General features: G+C 59.9%; 1 protein-coding gene across 6 annotated transcripts in view; it reads right to left on the bottom strand.

Annotated features, from left to right (window-relative positions):
• ARID3A (AT-rich interaction domain 3A) overlaps window positions 1-9,150 on the bottom strand; it is a 36,008-nt gene extending 26,858 nt beyond the window's left edge. For 2 of the 6 annotated variants that reach the window (XM_036425095.2, XM_036425101.2), the window contains exons 1-3: window positions 8,305-8,445; window positions 4,360-4,974; window positions 2,457-2,781 (exon numbers count right to left, since the gene is read on the bottom strand). In XM_036425095.2, the coding sequence (XP_036280988.1) occupies window positions 2,457-2,781; window positions 4,360-4,724 (690 nt within the window). In that variant the 5' untranslated portion in view covers window positions 4,725-4,974; window positions 8,305-8,445. The other 4 variants (XM_036425097.2, XM_036425098.2, XM_036425099.2 and 1 more) reach the window with 4 other exon arrangements.
• Window positions 9,151-14,792: the final 5,642 nt, after the last annotated feature.

Raw genomic sequence — 14,792 nt, 5'->3', positions numbered from 1 at the left:
CCTGTTACACGCCCTCAGCCCGCCAGCAGCTCCGGTGCGCTTCGTCAGTCCGTGTGGGGGCGGCGGGGGGGCAAAACGGGAGGTTCCAGGTTTCCTAAGAAAGACTTCTGTGGTCACCAGCCACTGTTCCTGGCCCCTCCCCAGCCTGGCTGCCCCCAGTGAAATGTCACGGCTGTTGAGGGTTTTAGGGCAGAAGTCAGGCCCTGCCAAGATCAGGGAGGAAGAGGCAGAGATGATGCCAAGTGGCCGGCCGGCCGGCTGGCTGCCACGTGCCAGGAAGGGGGTGGGGCAGCGGCAGAGTCAACACGGCCCCCAACATCTGCCAAGCTGGCTGGGCCCCAGCCACTATTGACACTGGCTGCACAGGTGCTTGGCTAGCGGGCTGGACAGGCAGCCCCAGCAGCAGGACCGGCCGTAAAATGGGCAAAAATAAGCTCCCAGCACCACAGGGCAGACACTGGTGGCCCCAAACCTCCCTCAGCCCACCTCATCTCAGAAAACCAGTACAGGCCCAGCGCCTCCGGGACCCTGACCAGTGATGCTGGCCCTTCTGCACAAGCCCCGCGGGGCCCCACCGCAGGGCCTTTGCACGGCTGTTTCCAACGCGGGGCGCACCGCTCCTCCGAGCGTGGGCCTGGCTCCTTCTCCCACAAGGCTCAGCCCAAAGGTTACATCCTCACAGGCTCGCTGCTCCCTTTGTAAAAATGCCGGCCACATCCCGTGTTGTTACCCGTCTGCTTGTGTGCTGACCTTCTCCTCCCACAACAGAAAGAGACCACGAGAGTGACTCTGTGACACTGAAGCTCCCTGGCCGTCTGGCCTCAGCGGCTGTGACCTGACCCTGGGTATCCCCAGACGGCACCGTCCCGTCCCCGACAAGCGGGACAACGGCTCCGGAGGCTCTTTGTTCCTGACCTGCGAAAAGGTCTTTGGGGTCAGGGCTTCTGACCCCTGTCCCCACCCGGCCTGACACCAACACCCCCTGCGCCCCAGAGCTGAGGCCGGGGGAGAGGGGTTCAGTCAACCTCTGAGCCCCGAGGGCCGCACAGCCTCGTCCCTCCCACCTGCTGCGACGCTGAGAGGCAGCGGGGGTTCTGTCCAGCTGCAACTCCCAGCCTGAGGGCTGTGTTCAGCGCAGACAGCAAATATTTGGCGGATAAGTAAACAGGACTCGCCTACAACATGTCCGTCTGTGTCATGTGGAACCCAGAGGACGCCAGGGGCCCGGAGTCTGCAGAGCTCGCTTCCCACACCGTGTCTGTTTTCTCATCTACAAAATGGGGTGAGCGGCCGCCTAGCAGGAGTTTTCTTCCCAAAGGGAGGGAAACGGAGGCAGGGAGCAGGGTGGGGCCATCAGGCCTACATGCAGGTTCAGGCTGGTGTTCACACCCAGGGGCTGTATAACTCTCCCTCCCATCCCTGAAGCTGCCCTGGGCACCCCTGCAGTACCAACTCTCCGGCCTTCCCACCTCCTCCATCCCTGTCATTCCCAACACTGCCCTCGTGGGCCCCACTTCCAGGTCTTTCCTTCATCTGTGAGTTTCCCGACGGCCTGAACGCGAGTCCCAGCATCCTTTTCTCCAAGGGAAGCAGGGAGAGGAGCTACTGGCTCCGAGACCCGGAGACCAGCACAGGGTGTAGCCGGGCTTCCCCTCCCTCGGGGAGGGTCTCCCAGCCAATCCGGGAGCCGGCATCTGGAAGGGAGCTACCGGGAGGCCACTCTCGGGTGCCGTCGTGCTCACAGCCCTGTGGAGCCCCAACGAGGCTGGGCTCTGGGCCAGGGAGGCCAGGTCCCCTCCAGCCACTCCTGGAGGTCGGGGCAGGGCCCAGCTGGCTGAGGATGGAATGCAAGCCCCACTGGCCGCTGAGGCCGCCATCTGGTTTCCATCTGCCCAGCCCAGCTCGGCCCAACTTCAAAGGATGCCCCGCCCGGCCACTTCCTCTGCCCTGGCCGCCCTTGGGAAGGCACCAGAATGGCCTGCTTCCTCCCCGCCCCTCCAGAGCCCCAGGGCGCTTGGCCGTCCACACCAACCACACAACGTGGCCACCTCCTGCGCAGCCAACTGCCTGGGCCTCGATAGGCTGAACTCCACTCGAGAGGCCAGACCGACAAGGCCTCCAACCCCACTTCACCGGCCACACCCACAAACCGTGCCCAGCGAGGTCACTGCACAGTCTTTGCCTGGACCATCCCCTCCACACTGAACCCGTCTCCTCGCTCTGTTTCCCTGCTTGTTCTTCTGGAGCCGACATCAAAAGCCCCACGCTTCTCCCTCCTGGCTTGCGTCCCCCGTGTTAATGCATTTAACAGCCAGCCCACCCCTGGGACCCCTCGCATCCAGCGGGCACTTGAGGGCGGGAGGTAAAAGCCAGCCATCGGGCCAGCTGGAAGAACCCACGTAACAGCAGGGGGCCGCCTCCACTGTCCCCATCACGGCACCCGGCACAGGGCCTACCTGCTTGAACTGCTCCTCGTACGTCCAGTCCCCGTGGTCAGGAGGCTGCAGCTGGGGTACCACGTGGGCGGGCCCTCCGGGGTGGGCTGGCCCGGCCCCTGGGCGCTCCTGGCTGCCCATCACCGGGGGCCCGCCGTCGCCACCGCGGAAGGCCTGGGGCAGCTGGGTCTTGTGGGCAAACAGGGCTGTGGGGCCCATGCCAGCCGAGCCCGGGGGCCCGAGCCCCTCCTCATCCTCATAGTCTTCCTCCTCGTCCTCCTCGTCCTCATCCCCCAAGTCTTCCTCCAGCTCTTCCTCGTCTTCCTCCTCTTCCCATTTTTGCTTCCTGGGGCAGGCAGAGGGCAGAGGTCAGGGGAGAAGGCACCAGCTGGCCCCTGTCCCAGGGCAGAGCTGGCTCCTCATCCTAGACTGCAATTCCTCTCTCCACACGGGGAGGGTGGGCCTCACCGGCCCCATGGGCCAGACACCTCTTGGTCGCAGTTAGCCCGGACCAAACTGTAACTATTCCTGTGACATAGACCCCAGCCTCGCCTCCTCCTGCCGCACCAGCTGCCTTGCTGAGCCTTGAAAATGTTACACCGGCTCCTTCCTTAGGGCCTTTGCTCAGGTTGTGCCCTATGCGAGGCATGCTGTTCCAGGCTTCCTGGCCCTTCCTGGGGACTGGTACTGCTTTGCCCATCACTCAGGAGAGTTAATGCTGGCCCAGCACCCGCTCCCTACCACCTCTGCTTCATTTTTAAAAAATATATATTTTATTGATTTTTTTACAGAGAGGAAGGGAGAGAGATAGATAGAAACGTCGATGAGAGAGAAACATCGACCAGCTGCCTCCTGCACACCCCCTACTGGGGATGTGCCCGCAACCAATGTACATGCCCTAGACCGGAATCGAACCTGGGACCTTTCAGTCCGCAGACCGACGCTCAACCACTGAGCCAAACCAGTTTCGGCTGCTTCGTTTTCTTGACAGCCCCAATCACAACCTGCAATTGCCCCACTTCTTTGCTTTTTCAAGTCTTCCCGCCTAGCTGGTTTGGCTCAGTGGCTAGAGCATCAGACCCGGGTTCAATTCCAGTCAAGGGCACATACTTTGGTTGCAGGCCCCTCCCCGGGCCAGGCCCTGATCAGGGCTTGTGCAGGAGGCAACCAACCAACATCTCTCACATCAATGTCTCGGTCTTTCCCTCTCTCTCCCTCTCCCTAAGCATCAATGGGAAAATATCCTCAGGTGAGGATCAACCAAAAACTAAATGTTTTCCCAGTGCCCAGGCTGATGTGGCTCAGTTGATTCGAGCATCGTCCCAAACACCAAAAGGTGGTGGGTTTGATTCCCAGTCAGGGTACATAGCCAAGTTTTGGATTCAGTCCCCAGTTGGGGTGCATATAGGAGACAACCGATTGATCGATGTTACTCTCTCTCCGCCTTCCTCTTTCTCTTAAATCAATTTTTAAAAAAGTTAAGTCTTTCCAGAAAGATCCCACTGGGGTCCCCCCAGCACCCAGTTCAGGGTCCACACTGGACTCCTGTGAAACACAGACCCCAATGAGCCAACTAAAGCCCACCCTGTGCAGGTCCTACCCAGTCCACCCCTCTACCTGCCCCTGAAGCTGGATTTGCTGGAGCGGTGCTGGGTGATGGGCCCTGGGCGTGTGTGGCTGGTTCTGCTTAAATCAGAATGAAATAAAGCTACAAACACTAATCCTCAACCACATCTTTGACACTGGCCACATCCCACACTCAGTGCCACTTAGGACTAGACAGTGCACAGGGAGAACACGTCCACTGTCATCCAGAAAATTCCAAAGGGCGGCACTTCCTTAGGGAGTTTTGTCCTGCCCTTACCACTCTGCCACCGAGACCCAGACACCTCTCAGTGCCCCACGCCCTCCAACCCGCACTCACAGGTCATCGTCAGAGCCCATGTCCTCGAAGTGCCTGTCGCCTCCGGCATGGCCTGGCGCCTCCCTGCCTCGACCGGGGGAGCCGGGCGGCCCCTCCTGGGCGGCGTCCTCGTCCTCGGAGCTGGGGGGCCTGTCCTCGGAGCCACTGGGGCTCGGTGCGGGTCCGAGGCCGGCGGCAGCAGCCCGCATGGCGGCCAGGGCGGCCATCTGCGCCTGCTGCATCCGGGTGTTCTCGGGGTCTCTGTCCTCGTCCGAGGCAGCCTTGGAGAGGGCCGGGGGGCCGGCGGGGGGCTGCCGGGCCTCCAGCTCCTGGCGTGCCCGCTGCTGCCGCTGCAGGAGCGTCTCCATCACAGCCTGCAGCTTCATGGCCCTGCGGGCTGGGCCACCCCGGGCGCCAGGGGTGGGTGGCAGGGGCGGCCCCTTCGGGGACGGGGCCCGGCCGCACTGCAGTGTGGGGGCCGCGGGGGAGCCGGGGCAGTGCAGGGTGGCGGAGGGTGGGGGCCACTCGGCTCAGACTGAGGGCTGGTGGGGCATGCCAACAGGCAGCGCCTCCTTCTCACTCCGGGCACGAAGGAGCAGCGGCCGGCATCCAGTTCATTCACGTGTTTGCAGAAACCTGAGGGCAGCGAGAGAGAGACTGTCACACCACACCGGGCTCCTCAGCCTCATCCTCCCCACTGAGACTGGACTGCAAATGCCTCTGGGAAAATCCCTCCCATCCACTCCCATCAGGGAGCAAACCTGGAGGGCTCCTTGGAAGAGGAGAAGCACACCCCCATCTACCCTTCCTCTGTCCACCCCAGGAAGCACTGCTCCCCCGCACTGCACTCCTGAGGGTCTCAGCCCCACGGAGAAATATGCAGCCGCCAGCTGCACCTCCCAGGGACCGTGTGGATTATTGCTTCACAAACAGAGCGGAGGACACGGCATTCCTGGCCTCTGATTGGCTGCAGCTGCTGGGCACCAGGGTCCAAGTGAGTTCTGGGTTCTGATTCCAGGTTCTAGGTGCTGGTGCTGCCTGGCCCAGGGGACTCCAGGTACCTCCTCTCCCTCAGGCTAACGGACAATGGCTGGCCCAGGCTGAGTGCTTGCTGTTTATGGATCCTGAGCTAAACCTTCCCCAGGCATGCTCTCAGCCCTAAGCCTCAGTCTCCCTGGACCTCAGTTTCCCCATATGCAGAACGGTGTCCTCACTGCATCCACCTCACGGTGCTCAGGCAGAGATGCAGTGAGTTTATGATGGTGAATTTGGGTACAAAAGAGGCACCGCATCCTGTCAGTGTCAGGGAAGGAGGGGCTAGGTGGTCCCAGTTTTATGGGTGCGGGGAAACTGAGGCTCAGAGGTGCCCTGCTAACACGTGTCTGGGTGCCATGAGAGCCTCCCACACCACTCCCATGCCTCTCTGCAGGGGTCTTCCCCTGCACTTTGGGATGGGGGGGGGGGTCAACATCCCAGAATGCAATGTGCCGTCCCTGGCCTGGGGTCCTTTCAGATCACCACCAACCCTAACTGCCAGGGCCTGTGGCAGACTCTGGAGAGGAGGTTCCACCAGGACAGGAGGATGAGATCTCAGCCCAGCCCCCCACCCACTCAGGCTACACCCCCACCTACCCAAGGGGCCAATAAAACAAACGGACAGAACTCCTCAGGCCTGGTGGTCACACCCCAGATGCTACAGCACAGGGACAGTGCGGAGGGCAGGAGGGTCCAGGAGGCGGCCCCTAACCCAGCAAATGAACCTCCACTCAGGGGGCAGAGGGTCTCACACAGGGAGGCCAGTGGGCACAGGCAGAGACTCTGCTTCAGCTGATGCCCTGCTCCCACTGTGTGACCTGCTAACAGGAACCTGACACCACCTAGACCTGCAGTGTAGCCCCTTCCCAAAGTCTCCGGTCATGGAAGAGGCCCTGCAGAGCCACAGCCAGCCCAGTGCCCCTCCACCTCCTCCTACACCCGTGGTTGGCAAACTGTGGCTCGCGAGCCACATGCGGCTCTTTGGCCCCTTGAGTGTGGCTCTTGCACAAAATACCACGGCCTGGGCGAGTCTGTTTTGAAGTGGCGTTAAAAGAAGTTTAAGTTTAAAAAATGTGGCTCTCCAAAGAAATGTCAGGCGTTGTCCTGTAGATATTTGGCTCTGCTGACTAATGAGTTTGCCGACCACTGACCTAGACCAGCTAGCCACTCATTACTCAGACCCCCTGGGGCCTCCTGGGTAAAAGGGCAATGGGGGTGGGGGGGCAGGTGAATGGCCCCTGTAAAAGGGGAAGGTACACCTCGCCCCCCAAAAGGCCTCCGTACCCAGCAGGGGCAGGGGTCCTTGGGCACAAATACCCGCTCAGAGACCACAGTGCTGGCAAGGGGCCAGCACAGCAAAGCAGCACCCAGCAGCCCCCTCCCCCACTGGCAGCCATCCCCCACCACCAGCTCCCAAAGTGCTGAGGGGACATTTCTCACCCAGTGTCTAGGCCCCGCTGCCCCTCCCCCACTTTTGACAACTTCCAAGACAAGCCCCCACCCAAGGAAACGCTCCAGGCAGTGCCCCCCACCTCTGGGGGGGGGCCCTAAGGAAGAGGCCAGAGGAAGCCACTCCCCCCACGCTGCCCCCGCCTGGCCTGCTGGGTTTAATGACCCTTCCGGGTCACCCCCGGTGGGGGAGGGGAGCAGGGCAGGCCTCCACACCAGGGCTCGAGGGGGGCAGGTGGGAACCCCGGGAGCCCCTCTGGGCCAGGCCCGGGCCCTCTCAAGGCTGCCATTAACCCTAAGCTGGCAGCGCCCAGCCCCTGCAGCCCCCTCCCCCAGGAGCCCTTTGTCCTCCGCCCCTACCCCCACTTTATGACAGCCCCATGGGAAAGGCATTCCCCGGCGGGGACCCGGCAGGGATGGGGGGGGTGCGGAGTGGTCCCTAGGAACCGGCTGAGGGTGGGGGGCAAGGAGAAACCGGGCCACGCCCTCCCCCCCCCCCCATGCCTCTGGGAGAGAGAGGTCACCCGCTCCGGCCGGGGCTTGCAAAACACGGTTATTTAAAGAGTTGTGCAAGGCCGGGGCCCGCGGGTGGCGAAAGGGGCCCCTGCACTCCGCGGAGGGAGGCGGGGGAGGGGGCGGGGGCTGGGGAGGGGGCTGGCGGCGTGGGGAGGGGGCGGCCCGGAGGAAGTGGGGAAGGAAACACCGAAGAAGAAGAAATAAGACGACAAAAACCCCAGTCCGGTTTCAAACGCTTCTTGGAAAGCGGCGGATTTGCATGGGTCGGGGGAGGGGGGGCCTGGGCCCGGGCGAGTGAAAAACGGAAGATTATTGACAAACGCGCCGCCGCCGGGGTCGGGCGCGGAACGTTGGGATTGACAAACGCGCGCTGCTCGCGCTTCCTGCGCCCGCTTTGTGTCGGGGGGCGCCGGCCGGGGGAGGGGGCTTTCCCCGGGGATCCCCGCCGCGGAGCCCGGGAACCGGGGAGCCGGGGCCCGGGTCGCACCCGCCCCCGGCGCCGCCGGCACCGCGGAGTCCCCTCCGGGAGCCGCTTTCGGCCCGGAGACCGACACTTTATACATAAACCGTCCAGGCAGGGGAGGAGGGTCACCGGGGGCTGCCCTCCCAGCCGGCGCTCCCTCTGCTCTCGGGGCTCCCGGATAAAACCCCCGACCCCGGGGGAGAGAAATGAACCGAACCCGGAGCGCAGCCCCCCGCGCGCGCCCGGAGACCATTTCCTTCCGCTGAAGGGGGAGCGCCCTGGCGACCCCCGGTCCGCCCCGGGCGCCAGCACGCCCCTGTGCAACATGGTAGGGGATGAGGTCAACCAGAGGGAGCGGAGAAAACCACCCCAACTCCGGCCGCTAGGGTCGCCTTCCCGGCGCCGGACCCCCATCCACATCCCTGCCCACTTTGGGGAGCCCCCTCTCACCCCGGACCGGAACCCGCGGTTTAAAAGGCCATCACCCCGCGCCCCAGCCTCACCGCGCCAGGCCCGCTCCCGGGGCGCATGCCCCGCGCCTGGCGTCCGGCCCAGCCCGGCAGCGCCTGGCCTCCCGCCCGGGCCGCGAGCTGCGAGCTGCGCGCTGCTGGCTCTCGGCCGCCGCCGCCGGGTGGGTGCCGCGCGCGGACTCACCTAGCCGCGGGCCCGGTCCGCGTCTACACCCCCGTCCGACCGGATTGGTAAAAGTCACCCTGCGCGCGCCTCCCCGCCCCTCCCCTCCCCCCCGCCGGCGCGCTCACCGCCGGGAAGACAAATCACCGGGTGACAAATCGCTCTCAGATGCAAATACCTCGCGGGTGATTCAGCGCCGTGGCCTGGGGCGCGGGGAGGGGTCTCGCGAGGCCCCCTCCCCCTTCCCGGACCCCCACCCCCACCCCCCGCGCTGGGTGCGAACCCGCAAGACCAGCCCAGGGGTCTCGGGAGGGAAGGGAGGGCGGATGGAAATTTTCGAGGCGCGGGCCCTTTAAAAGAGAATACATAATAAAAGTGAGGGGAACACCGCCGCCGAGGCCCCGCCCCCCGCTAGGGACGGTGGGCAAAGTGTGCGCCTGGGCCCGGAGCGCACGGCGCGCTGGGGACGCGGGCGGGGCCGGGAGCGTCCGAGGGGGCGGCGGGAGGAGCAGGCGGGGGCGAGCCGGGCTGGGTCGGGGACCGGGGACCGCCTCCCCATCTTACCGAGCGCCTCGGAGGGACCTGCCGGGCTCCACGTTGCACCTCTGTCCCTTAGACCGGGGGACCAGGCGCGAGCGACCTGGCCGCCGGCCCCCGAGCCGCACCACGGTTTTCCCGTCTGTAAAATGGGGATTAGAGACCCGAAGAAGCCAGACGCCACAGGGACCAGAAATGAGAGCGGGGCGGGGCCGGGGGCGGGGCCGGGGCCCGGCCGGGGGACGCGGACGGCTCCCGCTCGCTCGGTGGGTCAAACGAGTGGGTGGGGCCGTGCGTCCTGGGGCCCGGGCGGCGTGTGGGAACTCCTCCCTGCCCCCGACGGCCACCGCCTCCGGAGGACCTGACAACTCACCTAGGAGGAAAACACAAGATCCCCGTTTTAGTAATAATTTCATCATCTCCATAGGCTGAAGTGCCTGGGTTCCTTGGCCGTTTGCCCAAGGCAAGGTTCAACCCTCACACCTCTAGGTAGTGGAGATTCTAAAGGACCCCATTTGGAAGAACCGGAAACTCAGGCACAGAGGAGGGTGGGGCAAGGTCCGGGAGGGGGCTAATCGCGGGGGCCCAGGTTTCAGCCCAGATAAGAGCCTGTGGGAGCATAGGGGCAGGCAGGGGCCACACAGAGGGCTCCATTTCTCGGGGGGTCCCCACTGAGTAGGACTGGGGTTCCTCATCTTGATTGTTAGGGTAGGATTTTGTGCAGCCCCTCCCCGCCTCCAGTCAAGTACAAAGCTTTGCCATCTTCTCCTGGGTCCAGTCCCATATTGCCCGCTCCCCCACCCAAAAAAAAAAAAAATTGTAGTCCCGTTGTTGGGGGAGTCCCTCCCAAGCCCAGGAGACAGATCTAGGGCCCAAGTCCTGCCCACCCCTGACAGATCCCCAGCCTCTAGCCCCAGGGCTGCCTGCAGTCTAGGCCGCAGGTGGCAGGGAAGCCTCCACCTTTAGGCTATTACACACCCAGCCCCAGCTGTTCCCCGCTCACACACACACACACACACACACACACACACACACACACACCTGAGGCCTGCCTGGGGAGGGAGAGTTTAGAGACCCATTTTAACTGAGGAAGCCATCCTTAAAGGGCCAGGACCCAGCTCTGTCTCAAAAGTGCAGGCAAGCCCTTTTCATACCCAGAAAGAGCCAAACCGATCAGAATGCACCCCTGCCTCACCCCTCCTGTGCCTTCGTTCCCTCCATCTGTACAATGGGTCAATATTAACTCATTCCTTGCACAGCAGGATCCCCTGAGAGGAGGAGGGGTGCTACCCTCTCCCCATTTTCCAGGGGAAAGCTGCAGTCCACACCAAGCTAGATGCCGCTTCCCAGAGGTGCCCTGCCCGGCTCCCGCGGCCTCCCCATGACGGGTCCATTTTCAGCCCAGGGAGGGCGCTGGAAAGGGACACACACTTGCTGGCTCTGCTATTGGTGGGCAGCAGCCCGGGGTCCAGCGGGGTCCTGGCTGTGTGACTTTAAGTGAATTCAGACCCCCCTCTGGTCTCTGTTTTTCAACCAGGAAATGAGGTACAGAAACTCCCGTCTCATCATAAGGTTTCTTGGCCAGACCATCTTGCGGGGCCCCTGTGTGTTTTGGACAGTCCCTGAAAACAAACGAACAGCCTGGTCCTTGCCCAGCCCTCAGCCCATCACTCAGCCTGCTCTCCACCCTGAGGGGGGCATTGGCTTAAAAAAAACCACCTAGATCGCAAACTGCCTCCCTTCCCACATGATTCCTGCTCCAATAGGTTCCCACATCCGAGCCATGCCCCCCACCTGAAGTGCCCTTCCCACATCGCCTGACCTTGCCTTTTCCGGCCTCAGCTGGAACTTCAGCTCCTCGGAGGGTTCTTCCCTGACCCACCAGCGTCAGGTGCGCCCCATTACCCCATCGTCACATCATTCTGTTTATCTTCATCCAGGCACTATTTCAAGACAGCTGTATTTTTTTAAATAAATATTTTATTGATTTTTACAGAGAGGAAGAGAGAGGGATAGAGAGTTAGAAACATCGATGAGAGAGAATCATCGACCAGCTGCCTCTTACACCCCTCCCCCCCCACTGGGGATGTGCCCACAACCAAGGTACATGCCCTTGACCGGAATCGAACCTGGGACCTTTCGGTCCGCAGGCCGATGTTCTATCCACTGAGCCAAACCGTTTTCGGCAGCTGTATTTTTTTTTTTTTTAATTGATGAGAGAGAGAGAGAGGGAGAGAGAGAGAGAGACATATCAGTTGGTTGCCTCCTGTACACCCCCTCCTGGGGATTGAGACCAGAAACCCGGGCATGTGGCCTGACCAGAATGGAACCAGCAAATCTCTGTGCAAGGGACGAGGCTTAACCAACTGAGCCACACCAGCCAGATCAGGACAGTGGTATTTATTGAACCTATTCAGCCTCGTCTACAACTGTGTGTCCACCCCTGAAGCTGAGTCTGGCACATAGTAGGTACTCAATAAATGTTGGTTTTCTAAATGAATTCATGTTCCCTTTCTTCCTCTCACATCATACACCATTTTTGGTGGAAGGCAAATTGAACTATTCACCATATAATCTCAATTTTTTTAAAAAAGCCTGGAGTGCCAGAACCGGTTTGGCTCAGTGTTAGAGCGTCAGTCTGCGGAATGAGGGGTCCCAGGTTCGATTCCGGTCAAGGGCATGTACATTGGTTGCGGGCACATCCCGGTAGGGGGTGTGCAAGAGGCAACTGGTCGATGTTTCTCTCTCATCGACGTTTCTATCTCTCTATCTCTCTCCCTTCCTCTCTGTAAAAAAATCAATAAAATATATATTTTTTTAAAAGCCTGGAGTGGGGGTGTGGGGCACAGCTAGAAACATCCACCCCTGACCTGCTATCATTCACACCTCGTCCTTGTGAGCCAATGCCCATGAACATGAACATGTAACCTTTTTAAAATAAGAAGGAAAACTACCCTCGTCAGTTTGCTCAGTGGGTGGATCGTTGGCCAGTGGACTGGAGGGTCGCCGGTTTGATTCCAGTCAAGGGAATGTAACTTGTATCTCGGTTGCAGGGTTTGACCCCCAGCACAGTTGGGATGTATGCGAGAAGCAACCAATCAATGTGTCTCTCTCACATTGATGTTTCTCTGTCTCTACCCCCTCCCTCCCTTCCACTCTTTCTGAAAGCAACGGAAAAAAATATCATCAGGTCAGGATTAACAAACAACAACAATAACAAGGAACCTGAATAACAGATCAGAATGCACTCCTGCCCCACCCCAGGCAGGTGCATGAGCCTCCCTGTGCCTCCATTTCCTCCTCGGTAGCAATCGGGAGCACATAATGAATTTCGCCTAAATTATATTTGCTTTCATAAGAACCCAGTTGTAAAATGTAATTTTTAAGATACAGTATTTTTTCATGGAAGGGGCCCAGGAGGCAGAGGTTCCCAAGACCCTGGAAATGAATTGTGTGGCTCTGCTTGACCCATTTTGCAGCGGGAAAACTTTCAGCAAAGGTCCAGTTTGGGATATGTATGAGCTTTGTATAGTCCACCCAGAGAAGCTAGGAACTTCCGTGGGGTGCGCGCGCCACCTGCCGGGAACCTGCGGAGCTGCAGTCTCGAGGCAGGACTAGCGCCGTCACGCCAAGGCTCCCGTCTGGGGCCGCTAGATGGCGCCACATCGTCTGAAAACCAGTTTGCTGAGTCTGATGGGGAAACAGGCCCGCTGAGTTTTTTTCTCCTACTCTGTTTCTCCGAAAATAAGACAATCTCTTATATTAATTTTTTCTCCCAAAGTTGCGCTAGGTCTTATTTTCGGAGGATGTCTTATTTTCAGGTATGTAGCACCTTCTGAATGCTCGCTCCATGGTGGTGTTGCTCGATAAAATGCAGTACTGGGCCTAACCTATTTGGCTCAGTGGCTAGAGTGTCAGCCTGTGGACTGAAGGGTCCTGGGCTCGATCCCCATCGAGGGCACACGCTGGGGTTGCAGGCTTGATACCCAGTAGGAGGATGTGCAGGAGGCAGCTGATCAATGATTCTCTTTCACTGATATTTCTTCCCCCCTCCCTTACTCTCTGAGATCAATAAAATATATTTTGCAATAAAATACAGCACTGGTTTTAAATTTGAATATCATATAAAAGACGAATAATTTTAGGTATATCCCAAATATTGCACGGGATATATTTATGCTAAATTTTTTTTTTCATAGTTTATCTGAACTTGAAATTAACCCCTCTTCCTACCCACCCAGACCCTTGGGGCTACCTTGGCCCTGGGCTCATCGTCCCCCTCCCAGACCGTCTGTACTGTCACATGACTGGTTCTGACAGCCCAAAAGATAAGAAGAATAGCCACAATAATTAAATGATACATTGAAAGCCATCACCACTTTCCTTGGATCATATCCCCTCCCTGCTGAGAAGCTTCCCATAATTCCCATAAACCTGGGGAACAACCCAACTCACCCCTGCTGTTTGTAAGGCTCCCCCCGCCTCTCCCCTCCTCTATCGCCCTTTCTCAGGGCCTGAGGTCTCTGGTCTTGAATGTGACAATGTTGGGTCTTATGCAGCCCCTCTCCTAAAGCACATGGCATTGCCATCTTCTCGGGGGCATTGCCCCAGCTTGCCCCCCATTTTTCAGGCCCAACTGTCCATGAGAGTCCAAAGCCCAGGAGACAGGTCCAGGGGAGCTGCCCCCTCTCCTGGAGCCAAGTCCTGCTCAGCCCTCGCAGGATCTAGCCTCTAGCCCAGGGCTGCCTGCAGTCTAACGGCAGCAGGTGGCAGGGAGGCTCCACCTTTGGGCTATTACACACCCAGCAGCTGTTACCCCCCCCCCCCCCCACACACACACCTGAGGGAGGGCCCAGAAGTCTGCCTGGGGCGGGGGAGGCTAAAGACCCAGCCTAGCTGGGGAGAAAGCCATCTATAAGGGGCCAGGCCGCAGCTCAGTCTCCAAAACACAGGGACCCCCCTCCACACCCAGAAAGAGCCCAGCAGATCAGAATGCACTTCTGTCCCAGGCAGGTGCCTGAGCCTCCCTGTGCTCCATTTCCCGGCTCTGTGCAATGGGTCAATGTCAATTCATTCCTTGCACAGTACTTGCGAGGCCTATATTTCCCTCTGTTATAAGGTCCCCTCCAGCCCCACCCCCCTCTAGGGATTTCTCCGGTCCACCACACAGATCCTGCGTCAGGGCCTGTGCACTGGCTGTGCCCTCCATCCGGTGCGCTCTTCCCCCACCTCTGAGTTCCGTTCACACTCCTTGGCCTCCCCTCGTAGGAAGCTTTCCTGGATGCATTCTAGTTCATCACAACGGGCACACGTTTTCCCTGCGTGACCCTTCCCACTGCCATCACACTGCATCTCTCTAGGTAGTTGGCCACTCACTAACCCTGTTGTCCGCTAGACGGGGACCATGCGGGTGGAAGCAGGGGCTGCTCAGTGCTGCTGTGGCCCCAGTGCCTGCCACAGTGCCTGGCACACAGAAGGGGCTCCAAACCAGTGTCCGCCTGGGAGGATGTGAAGATAAGCTAAGGGCACACCCTGCAGGTGCACTTTTAAAACTATTCCCCTTTCTGAATGTCCCTTTCAATACTTTCACTTCATTAAAAAAAATTTTCTAATATGTTTTTATTGGGGAAAAAAATTGTTTTGCCCAGGCCAGTATGGCTTAGTGGTTGAGCGTTGACCTACGAACCAGGAGGTCATGGTTCAATTCCTGGTCAGGGCACGTGCCTGGGTTATGGGTTCGATCCACAGTGTGGGGCATGCAGAAGGCAGTGGTCAATGGGTGAGTCTCTCTTATCTCTCTCCATCTCCCTTCCCTCTGAAA

Source organism: Pipistrellus kuhlii, unplaced genomic scaffold (genome assembly GCF_014108245.1).
Source record: "Pipistrellus kuhlii isolate mPipKuh1 unplaced genomic scaffold, mPipKuh1.p scaffold_m20_p_8, whole genome shotgun sequence".
Taxonomy (NCBI): Eukaryota; Metazoa; Chordata; class Mammalia; order Chiroptera; family Vespertilionidae; genus Pipistrellus; species Pipistrellus kuhlii.
Note: the sequence above shows the minus strand (reverse complement) of the source record. Positions and strands in the feature narration are given on the sequence as shown.